At 38.9% G+C, this 12,372-nt stretch overlaps 1 protein-coding gene across 6 annotated transcripts in view; it reads right to left on the bottom strand.

Annotated features, from left to right (window-relative positions):
* Heph (hephaestin) overlaps positions 1–12,372 on the bottom strand; it is a 76,982-nt gene that overhangs the window by 47,690 nt on the left and 16,920 nt on the right. For all 6 annotated transcript variants that reach the window (XM_047535803.1, XM_047535800.1, XM_047535802.1 and 3 more), the window contains exons 6-10: positions 11,367–11,549; positions 9,978–10,232; positions 6,710–6,878; positions 4,891–5,027; positions 3,245–3,376 (exon numbers count right to left, since the gene is read on the bottom strand). In XM_047535803.1, the coding sequence (XP_047391759.1) occupies positions 3,245–3,376; positions 4,891–5,027; positions 6,710–6,878; positions 9,978–10,232; positions 11,367–11,549 (876 nt within the window). The remainder of the gene's footprint in view (positions 1–3,244; positions 3,377–4,890; positions 5,028–6,709; positions 6,879–9,977; positions 10,233–11,366; positions 11,550–12,372) is intronic.

Raw genomic sequence — 12,372 nt, 5'->3', positions numbered from 1 at the left:
GCAACAGCAGCAAAATGGAATATTGTAAAATAGACTTTAAAACTTCTTTGTGTACCCCAGACTTGAAAATATACATTTATCTGCTCTTATATCCCTTTTGCTTCAAACTCTTCAGTTAAAGGAGACTCACTACCTGTCATCATAGTTCATTGCATCTTTAAACAACTCTAATTGTTGAATACCTTTTTCCTTTCAATATGCACGTATGTGTATGTGGGCATGTATAAGTCATATATGTATATGTGTATATATATAAAAAACACTAAGGCTATAATTTCTTAAATGAACACAGGACATGGTCAAACAACACACAGAACTTTTTTTCTGTGGTGATGCTAGAGACTTAGCCCAGGGCCATCCACATGCTAAGCATGGTTCTACCACAGAACTATACTCTCAGGTTGAAATTAAAAAAAAAAAAATCAAAATAATCAAAGAAGCACCATAGGTGGCTCACACCTTTAATCCCAGCAACTCAGAAGAATGAGGCAGAAGGATTGCAAGTTCAAAGCCAGGCTCAGGAACTTAGCGAGATCCCAGTCTCAAAATTTTAAAAAATAGAAAAATTTAAAAGGCTGATGATGTGGTTCAGTGGTAAAGCACTTCTGGATTCAATCCCTGGCACCAAAATAAATAAATAAATAATCAAAGAAGTACAAATGAAAGATCCTAGATAACATTTTGCTTGTCAAATTAGCAAATATTTTATAAATTATAAATAATCCTGGTGAGAAGTGTTTCATGGTACCTATCCTTCTCACCCACCTATAAAAGGTATAAGTGTAAATGCAAATAAGCCTTTTGGAAAATATGCTAACAAAATGTATCAAGATCCTTAAAAGCCAGGCATGGTGGCGTATACCAGTAATCCTGGCAATTTTGGAGACTGAAGCAGGAGGATCACAAAATCCAGATAAGCCTAGGCAATATAGGGAGACCCTACCACAAAATTAAAAAGTTTTTTAAAAGGGCTGGGGATATAGCTCATTGGTACACCACCCCTGGGTTCAATCCACAGTACTGGAAAAAAAAAGACAAGAAAGAGCTTTAAAAAGGTTCATGCTCAGAAATAGATATGTATTAAATACTGATAAGAATGTCAACATAATCAAAAAATGTAAATCAAAACAACAGTGACTTCAACTTAGCAAGACCCTCAGCAACATAGTAAGACCCTGTCTCAAAATTTTAAAAAATAAAAATAAAACCTGGGATGTAGCTCAGGGGTAAAGTACCCCTGGGTTTAATCCCTAGCATCAACCCCCACCCAAAAAAAAAGGGATTTTGTTGAGTTATTTGCCTACAAGACTCTCATTTTCACAAAGATTAAAAAGACTATGCTAGCAAGGCATGGTGGTACATCCCTGTAAACCGAGTGACTCAGGAGAGTGAAGCAGGAATATCACAAGTTCCAGTTCAGTCTCAGCAACTTAGCAAGACCCTCAGTAAATTAGATCCTGTTTCAAAAAATAAAAAGGGCTGTTGATGTATCTCAATTGTAAAGCACCTTAGACTTTACAACAACAACAACAACAAACTGCCCCAATGTTGGCAAGGTTGTAAGGATTGGGTCCCTCTCAGGTACTGTTGATTGAACTCCAAATAGATGAGACTACAAAGCTCTTCAGAGAACAATTTGGATATAGGTGACAAAATTTTTAATGTGTGTATCCTCTGATACATCAAGTCCACATCTTAAAAATATAGGTAGGCCAGACATGGAGCTGAATGTCTATAGTACCAGTTTCTCAGGAGGCTGAAACAGGAGAATCACTTGAGGTCCCAAGCTGGAGAACAGGCTGGGGAACAGAGTGAGATCCCATGCCAAAAATAATTTTATATGTGTATATATATTAATATAATCATAAAAGTGGGCAAAAAATGCATATATGACAATATTTGTGGAATAGCTTATAACAAGGGGGTATAATTTTGTATATTTTCAACTTTCCATATTCATTCATTGTTCCTAATTCTTTAAATTTTCAAACATTAGGATACTTTAAAGAATGGTACAATGATCAGCTTACCACCTAGAGTCTATTATTTATATTTTGCGATCCTAATTTATCTACATACAAAAATACACACACAGAGATTTTTTTTGTTTGTTTGCTTTTGTTGAATTTTGTTTTTGATACTAGGGACTGAACCCAAAGTGCACTTAACCACAGAGCCACATCTCCAGCCTTTTAATTTTTATTTTGAGATAGGGCTTCACTCAGTTTCTTAAAGCCTTGCTAAATTGCTTAGACTGGCCTTGAACTTGTGATCCTCCTGCTTCAGCTTCCTAGGGTGCTGGGATTACAGGCATACGCCACTATGCTCAGCTTGTTGAATCATTTTGAAGCAAAATGCAAATATCACAACATTTTACTCTCAAATACATCAGCAAGCATCTCCTATGTTCCTATAATATTTTTATCATACCTAAGAAAATTTCCTAATATCTAATATCAAGTCTATATACAAATTTTCCAATTATTTCCAAAATGTCTCTTAAATCTATTTTTATAACCAGGAACAGGCAAAGTTTGTAGGTCACATTTGGTTGTCATGTATCTAATTGTGGCCCCACACAATTTTTCCTTCTTTAAGACTAAAAATCTTGCCTTGGAGGATGTTCTTTTATTTTAAATTTGTCTGCAAATTTGCTCTTTATGATTTCAGTGTCTTTTTTTCTACTTTGGGTTAGAATTAGTATGTGCTAATATTCTCAGAGAAAAGAAGAAATTAAGCCAGACATGGTGGCACATGCCTATAATCCCAATGACTCAGAAGGCTGAGGCAGGAGGATGCCAAGTTTGAGGCCAGTCTCAAAAGCATGTTAAGACCCTGTCTCAAAATTAAAAAAAAAAGGTTGGGGGTACATAGCTAAGGAGTAGAGAGTCTTTGGGTTCAATACCTAGTACTATAAACAAGAAAAACAAAACAAAAAATTAATTACCCAGTAATTCCACCTCTAGGATTCTCTCCTGGGATAATAACCCAAAATCTAAGCTAGGATGTATATAGTCACACATTGTAACCTGACTTACAATGTTCAAAAATACTGAAAAAAAACTATATCTTCAAACAATTGATGATTAGGTAAATTATAACATATCTATGTGATAAAGTATCATATAGTCATTAAAATATTTATAACATCATAATGGCATGGGGAAAGAGACATTTATTTGTTCTCTAGAGCCACCAGCTACCACCAGCCAGCCCACATTTGTTGAAAACCCTGCCAGCTCACCATCATTGTACACAGTGCCCTCATAGTCTTTCTCATAAAAGACCCCATGGGGTTGCATGCTGAATGGCTGGGAGGCACGGTTGTAGAAGACCACCTGGATGGTGTCACCCACTTCAGCCCGGATCACTGGCCCTAGAAAACAGGAAGGGGAAGACAATGAGAATGAAGACAAAGATGAAGGAAAGAAACAGTAGGAGATGAAGGAAAAGAAAAGGTAAATGAAAGTGCAAAGAACTCTACTCTTGACAAGAATAAGAATATTCTATTCCAAGTGTACTGCAATTTACAATTATAAAAAGTACTATAAAATCCATTATCTTTTTATGATCCTCAAATATCATTCTAAGGCATACAGGGCAGAGGTTATTATCTCCATTTTACAGATGAGCAAACTTCAGCTCAGAGACGGGGATTGATCTACACAAATTCAAATGATACATTAGCTGCAGAACCAGGATCTGATGCCAGAACTTTCTCCCATCACTCTCAGGTCCAACTCTATTTTCCCTGATTTTATTACATGACTAGCACACCCTCAGTCTTTAACCAATTCTAAGCTAAGATAATTATTATATCTCCTATCCAGGCCCTGGACTATGTAGTCTAGTCACAATTTCTAAACTTTTCTATGCTTTACTACTCACCCCAAGTCTAAAACCTATTTAGGTCATTTTTGAAGCCAAGTAAAAAAACCAAGACAATATGTAAGCATTTATGCTGACTCTAACCTAAGGTCAGAGTTTCTGGCTTGGTCAATTTCTACATCTAATGCTATACCTCCACTCAAACACTGGGGACCCATCCTGAGCCCAAGTGAAGACAACTCTTTCATACTCTCTACCATCCCTCTTCCTTAGGGTGGATTTCTCTTCCTTATAGAGTCTATCTAGCCAATATAGGGACTATTGTCCATTTTCAGATCTAGAATCAACTGACACACACTTATCTCCAGAGTATGGGTCATTATATTACTTTTATTTCCAAAGTTTTGTCGTATCTGATCTATTCAATTTCCCGGTTCCACCAAGTGACTAAACCACATCTAACCTTACCTCAAAAACCTTTTTCAATACTGTGCTTCCGAACTTCTGAATACTTTCTTCAAGGTTAGACTCTAAGTTTAGTTCTGCAACCTTCACCGCAGCAAGCATGTCTGTATGTTATACCAATCTGCTCCTGATCCTAGATTGCCAAGTATCTCAAAAGGCTTACTGCCTTATATAACCTTTCAGGAATGACCTTAAAGAAGCAATTCTAAAAGTATTGTCTGTACAACAGTGGTACTACAATATATTACCAAAAAAGGTTCAGTAGCAAAGTAAATATGAGAAATGCTACATACTCTATTTCCATCTTGGAGATTCATGATGTACAAAAATAAACCCATGGCTCTCAGAAGTTCTGCTGCAAAGAATACTATTTGACTGTGCTTAACTTAGTGTTTTTCAAACATATTCAGATCCATAATCCTTTTTCACAAAGTGTTTATTTCTTGGGACTTACTTTGGGTGATACTAGTCTATGATATGTCCCTGCACCACTCCCCGACTACAGTTCCCACATCCTTCTCACTTCTCTGGCCCTAGGCAATGAATTTCATGAATTAAAAGATTGCTCACAAAATAAATAAATAAAAGACTGCTCACCGAGGATTCCAAGATGCTTATCTTCTTCCAGTTGCAACTTCTCTTGGAATGTCTCGTCTTGGAAGGCTTCATATCGAACTTTCCAGTAAGTACCTCCAATTCGACTGGAGTTCTTCTGGAAGAACTTATCTGAACCACTGCCGTACAAAGAGGTAAATGTCTCATGATTTCACTGACCATCAAATAGACCCCACCTCGCCCTTAAGTTACGGATCTTTATGATTATCAAGTTATGAATCTTTATGATTAGAAGGACCTCAGAGATCTTCCAGATTTACCTCCCACCACTGGAGGTATCTCCTCTAGTGATACCACTAATAAATGATACATGACTAGTTTTAAAATTTCCAAAGATGGAGAACTCATTTTCAGAGAATGTAATTGCTTTTACTGTCAGATAATTTTAATTATTGGAGTTATTCTTTACCATGGGCTGGGATATTCTTGCTTGTAATTTCCAGGTACTAGGATCAGTCCTGCCTTCCCAAGTTACATAGCCTATATCAGGATCCTTAATCATCCTCAGGTACTCCTAATACTTTCTCTCCTTAATCAAGAAGAGTCCTGTCCAAGGGCTGGGGATGTGATTCAGTGGTAAGAGTGCTTACTTAGCATACATGAGATTCTGGGTTTGATTCCCTAGAACCACAAAAATAGGTAGGCACGGTCGTGTGTGACTATAGTACCAGGTCCTCAGGAAACTGAGGCAGAATCACTTCTTCCCATGAGCTCAAGATGAGCCTGAGCAACATAGTGACATCCCATCTCAAAATTTTTAAAAGGTTTTCACACCAAAATGAAAAAATAGTAAGTGGGCAAGCCCAGATGGAGACTAGATGACATCCTGAAACAGAAGTACCAACTTGCCTTAGTTTTCTGCAGATTCACTTCATTATTCCCTCCTGAAAGAATAAACATGATGGGTAGCCTAGGATTTTCCCCCATGTCCTCTCTTAGTCATCTACTACATGCCTACTCTGTGAAAGAACTGGTGTCACCCAATGTGGTGGCACACACCTGTAAACCCAGATACTCAGGGGATCGACACAAGAGGATCACAAAATCAAAGCCAGCCTCAGCAACTCAGTGAGGCACTAAGCAACTTAGCAAGACCCTGTCTCAAAATAAAATATAAAAAGGGCTGGAGTTGTAGTTACTGATGATGTGCTTGTCTAGCGTAAGTGAGGACCTGGGCTCAATACCCAGTACCACACACACACACAAAAAAAAAACCTGGTATTGCCAATTACCCAGTGAGTTGGTATGACTTACACCCTGGCAACCGAGTAGGACACTAACCTCCTGATTTATTTGTCCACATCTGTGTCATGGATGAGGCAAGAGAACCTGGAGAAATCCCTCCCAAAGGATGGGCATGGAATAGCCACAAGGCAGCTTACTTCTATTCTTCCAATATTTCTCAGAGTGATTTTTATAATGCTCCTCAAATGCTTCCTTCAGATTATGGGGGGAAAAGGAAGGAGCAAGGAAGTAAACAACAGATAAAGTAAAGAAGAGCTGGAGAAAAATCATTTCAACTCATGCAGGAACTGGTCACACCTGTGCTTTCCTGTCCGAACATTTCCAGAAATTACAGCAGGACCAGTCTCAATATATGCTTGGACCCTTTGCTGGAGATATGACATAAGCTTACAAAAAGCTTTGTTACCTATAGCTCCCCCAAGAGCAATCTCTCCCAGGGGCCAAAAAGAACCCTAGCCAGACAATCATTGTGACTCCCAAGTGAAGTGAGATATTTCTGGAAGGGAGATAATAGATGTTTAGGCAGGAATAGGGAGAGAAAGCTCTGGCCTCTTACCTTCCTGGCTCTCTCAGACTTTTCCCAGTACTGCCATCATGCCCCATTGGGCCATAGTCCCATCGAATCTCATGGGCCTCAATGAAGTACTGCCGAACTTTGCCTGTAAGCTGGTCCACAGGAGGAGCCATGGAGCAAGAGTTGACCTTGTAGAGTGCCTGCATGCCATCTGGAGGAAGAACATCATGGATGGCCCCATTCTACCAGGATTACTACACAGAGCACTCAAACTCAATTTGCTCCTCTTAGTATTTTCTCCTCCCACCCTGCCCTCATCTTTTTACCCAACATCAAAATGGGCCCCTTTCTCTCCTGAACAGCCTATCAGGGAGAGACAGAGTCCAAGCAGGAAATCGAGTAACTCTGTCTATTCACACCGTCACTAACACATTCACCAGATCCTGCTCATTGCCTTGCAAAAGGATCACATTGTACCAACATCACAAAGACTGAAGTTAGAAGACCTGGATTCAAAGCTAAATTTTACCACTATCTGCAAGAACTTAGGCAAGTTACCTCAGTCTGAGCTTCCCTCTTTTGTAAATAGGGAGAATAGGGAAATCTACCTCATGGGGCTGGTGAGCACATCAAATTTCAAAGACAGGTAAGCTGAGCATGGTAGTACACACCTGTAAGCCCAGCTACTCAGGAGGCTGAGTCAGGAGGATTACAAGTTCCAGGAGAGCCTAAGCAACTTAGTGAGATCCTGTCTCAAAATAAAATTTTTTTAAAAGTCAGGCGCATGCCTGTAAACCCACTGGCTTAGAAGGCTGAGGCAGGAGGATCCAGAGTTCAAGGCCAGCCTCAGCAAAAGTGAGGCACTAAGCAATTCAGTGAGACCCTGTCTCTAAGTTTAAAAAATACAAAAATAAGACTGAAGATATGGCTCAGTGGTCAAGTGCCCCTGAGTACAATCCCCGATAACAAAAAAAAGTTAAAATTAATCACATGTAAATATGATATAAATAAAGTAAAAGAAGAAAGAAGCATTTTTAATGCCCTACATTGAAACATATCTGGTGTAAAATTCAATAAATGGATAAATACAAGAGGGGGGTGGGAACCAGGTGTGATTGCTCATGCCTATAATCTCAACAACTCAGGAGACTAAGGCAGGAGGATTACAAATTCAAGGCCAGCCTCAACAACTTAGTAAGGTCCTAAGCAAATTGGTGAGACCCTTTCTCAAAATAAAAAATAAAAATAAAAAAGGGCTGGGGATGCTGCTCAGTGGTTATGCCCTTGGGTTTAATTCCCAGTGTTCCCCCCAAAAAATGGGGGCTGGGGTTGTAGCTTAGTGGTAGAGCACTTGCCTAGCACATGTGAGACACTGGGTTCAATCCTTAACACTGCATAAAAATGAATAAGTAAAATAAAAGTATCATGTCCATCTACAACTAAAAACATTTTAAAAATTATACATTAGAAGTCTGAGGTGTGACCAGGTACAATGGCACACACCTGTAATCCCAGCTACTAGGGATGCTGAGGCAACAGGGTCACAAGTTCAAAGGCAGCCTGGGCAACTTAATAAGACCTTGTCTCAAAGTAAAAAATAAAATAGGATGGGGATGTAGCTCAATGTTAAGAGTGCCCCCTAGGTTCAAATCCCTGTACCACCAAAAAGAAAACAAAGACAAAAGAAAAAGAAAGAAAGAAATATAATTTATGTCTCAGCACAGTGGCTGCTCTAGAGGCTGAGAAAAAAGGATCACGAGCTCGAGGCCAGCTCAGGAAACTTAGCAAGACCCTGTCTCAAATTTTTAAAAAATAAAATAAAAAAGGGGCTTGGACTGTAGCTCAGTGGTAGTGTATCCCTAGGTTTTCAATCCATAGTACCAGGAAGGAGGGAAGCAAGAAAGGAAAGAAATCTGAGATATGAAGGAAGAGGAGCAAAGGCTATTCATTTTGTTGAATACATATGTCAGGCCCTATGTCAGGTGCTTTACATGTTATTGGTATCAATCTTCCCAACCACTTTGTGAAATATATTTTTAAGACCCTCTTTTGCTGATGAAGAAAACTAAGCATTAGAGATACTAATTAATTGCCCAAAGTTATATAGCTAGTCAGTGAAGAGTTTAGACTTGAGCTCCCATCTTTTAAATACAGATCCTGAGTGCTTGTTTTCTTCTCTTATATGTATTATCTTCATCACATCGTTTTCCTAGTCTCTCAGATTTAAAAGCATATTACTCTCTGAAACCTCATTACAGTTTTATGAGGATGGCATCATTATTACCATCCTCCAAACTTATTAAGGTGAGTAAGCAAGTGGTGTCACTAGGATTTGAATCCAGGTCTGTCTCATTCCTAGGTCCATGCTATTCCACTATTATGCTACATCCCTCTCCAATCCATATTTGCCCTCTTACTAGATACTTTTTGGACCAAGGACAGACCCTAGATGATGGAGCACATGTAACTAGCCTCTATTTTCTCAAAGCTACACCCAGGATTTCATTATCCCACCAGTGTGCAACTTCACCTACTCAAATATTTCACATATTCACATATCACTTTCCCAACAACCTCCTAATTCATCATACATCAAATAATTCTAGAAAGTAAGAGCTGAAGATTTTAGAGGCTATTTAGACCAACTCCCCCATTTTACAGATGGGGCAAATGAGTACTAGAAATGGGAAGGAACTTGACCAAAGTTATATGGTAAGTTTTTCACAAGATTTGAGTCTACAACTCAAAGTTTCTAATCACTTATCTAGTGCTCTTTATATGGCTTCATGATGATCCTTGATGCACTATACCATGACTTTAACTATTCTTTCTCTGTAAACAAAACCTTCTACCCCTCTTACTGTTGGGTCCAAACTAGAATGTCACTACTTACTCTCCAAAACTTCATTTCGATACTCCATGATAACATGCAAAACCTTATGCTATTTTAATCTGCCATTCTGACCATGTTCAATCAACTAAAAATACTTCCAGATTTTAATTCCTTACAATGCACAGCAAAGAAGAAAAGGAGCTTGAAAGCCTACCTATCCAACCATAAGCCACCTTGTGCTCAATAAGGGGAAGGTTAAACCTAAAGAGATATGTATCCAGGTTACTTGGCAAATTAATGGCAGAGCCAAAAAAGAACCTAGGGACCATGACTTCTATTTTAATACTTTACCATTTATACCAAAATGCCTCTCCTGGAAGACCTATCTCACAGCCCCAAGCAAGAAGCCCAACCTTCTATCAATAATTATTGACACCTCACTCCTATATGCCAAGGATCAGAAATTTTGGCTCTCACTTTGCAAGTGACTGTTCACTTGACAGCTAATTAACCAGGTACCAAGCTTCTGAGGAACCATCTCAGCAGTCACAAAGGTAGCTGGAAAGATGTGAGCCACATCAGTGCGGTGTCCACGGGTGGTCAGCATCTGTCCATGGAAGAAAGCTGTATGAACATCCACTTCATTGCCCATGCCAAACAAATGCCAGGCCACATGCTTCTGTGCACACATGCTCAGCTCTGGTAAGTTCCCAAATACAAAGCCATTGATCGCTGCAAAAGAAAACCCAAAGGAAACACCAGTATTAGAAAAAGACAAACCAATGGGAGAATCCTTTCCTCCTGATAACAATTGATAACATTTAAATGAGGTTTTGAAGAACACACTGTACTAACCATATAAGCACTGTATCATTTAAATATTACAAAGAGCTCTGGGAAGTACAAAAATATCATTAGTCTTATTCAAAATAGTGAGAAAACCAAAGCTCAGAGAGGTGAAGTTACTTTTCTCTGAAGACTATAGAGCTATTAAGTAAGAAAAACAATATTCCAAACTAGCAATCTGAGAAGCTCTCTGGAGGATGGGGTTATTTTCCTGGCTGTTCTTTCCTTTCAGGCTTTCCTTTTCACCCTTTTGAAATTTCCACAGGACAAGTGTCACATTAGCTGACTAATTATCATGGCTATTATAATCAATTGTTATAAAGCCCAAGAGAAATCTGAACTGCCTAAGTCATCCTTTACATGTTTCCTCTGAGTTTTTAGCATCTCTTGAGCTGTCTGGCTTGGAGCCCACCCCTGTCACCAAAGGTAAAACAAACTTACACACACACACACACACACTTTCTTAATTAACAAAAACAAAGTCAACTTGTTTCTATTCTTAAAATCAGTTCTCTGCTCATGCCTCTGGGCTTTTGTGCCCTTACTTTGTTTTAAATTGAATTAATATAGCCAATTCCCTTATAAATGTAAACCCAGAATAGGATGGGGAATATAAGCAAGGTAGCTTGAAAGCAACCATTTTTCTCCAAGTGGAAAATTCTTCCACTTTGTATCCTCTAAAAACAAAGCAATATTAATTAATTATATCAATGAGCAACACTCTCTAAGGTAAATAAGCACATAGTATACAACTTTGGAATCAATAGCCTTGACTACTCCACATTATGAGGCAAGGTAGCCTAATAGGAACACAGTCCACACAGAGATCATGGTTGGAATTTTAGTTGTGCCATTTATCTGATTCATAATCCTGGAAGTCTCACTCTCCTCCAGACAAAAGAGAGAAGCCACCTACTCCTGGTCCTTGTGAACATTATAAAGAACCAAGTATGTATAACCCCAATGAAGACTCTCCATCAGTGTCCACTGTCACAATGTAGTCACTTCACTCAAGCTCACCATGCATCCTGTTGCTCTCTTGAAAGGCTTCATCTTCTTTGTCCACTGAGGCAGGGTCTGAGCAGTAAGTGGCAATGTTCTCATCAAGGTGCCAGCTAAGATTCTCATCCACCACACTGAAGAGCAGGAAGAAACTATGGTCCACATCCTGCCGCTGAGGAGGGGCATTCCCATTTAGGGCTCCTAGGGCAAATATGAAAGGTACCCCTTAAGAATCTCCTTTCAGGGCTGGGGATATAGCTCAGTTAGTAGGTTCAATTCCCAGCATCACAAAAAAAAATCTCCTTTCCTTAGTAAAAGTAAGCTCCAAGAGGTACTCAGATGAAAGGAATAGAAAGAGATGGAGCCTTAAAATTCTGTTAGCAACAGAAAAGCAGATAAAGCCTCCTGATGTTAAATTCCATTTCCAAACTCTCCAGATAAATCCACCAATTCAGTTAAACCTAGCTAGTACTTGAAGATAAGACACAAAATCTAGAATAATTCCCTCCTACCATCCTTGCCTATATCTTCAGCCCTGGGCCTAAACCTGATCTCATCCCTGACACACCCTGTTTCCAGGCCTGACTATTCCTTGAGCATATCCTATTCCCAATGAAGTTTTTAATCCTTCCCAGACCCTGATGGGCACACTTTCAATTCTGTCCTCACTTATACTCTTACCACATGTCTTACTTCAATGTGACTGGACTCCCATCATGAATAATTTGAGTTTTAAGAGTGAAATAAGAAACAAGAAATTAGAAAAGTAGGGGGCTTGAGTTGTGGTTCACTGGTAGAGCACTTGCCTGGTATGTGTGAGGCCCAGGTTCTATACTCAGCACCACATATAAATAAATTTTAAAACTTCTATTGACAATTTAAAAATATTTAAAAAATAAATTAGAGAAGTATTTGCATTCTCGCTTTTGGTTTTGGTTTTCATTTTGGTTTTGTTTTAGAAAGGGAGAAAGGGAGTGCATGAGGAGGTAATGGGGAACCAAATATTCCAAATTACACTATGTTA

Source organism: Sciurus carolinensis, chromosome X (assembly GCF_902686445.1).
Source record: "Sciurus carolinensis chromosome X, mSciCar1.2, whole genome shotgun sequence".
Classification (NCBI taxonomy): domain Eukaryota; kingdom Metazoa; phylum Chordata; class Mammalia; order Rodentia; family Sciuridae; genus Sciurus; species Sciurus carolinensis.
Note: the sequence above shows the minus strand (reverse complement) of the source record. Positions and strands in the feature narration are given on the sequence as shown.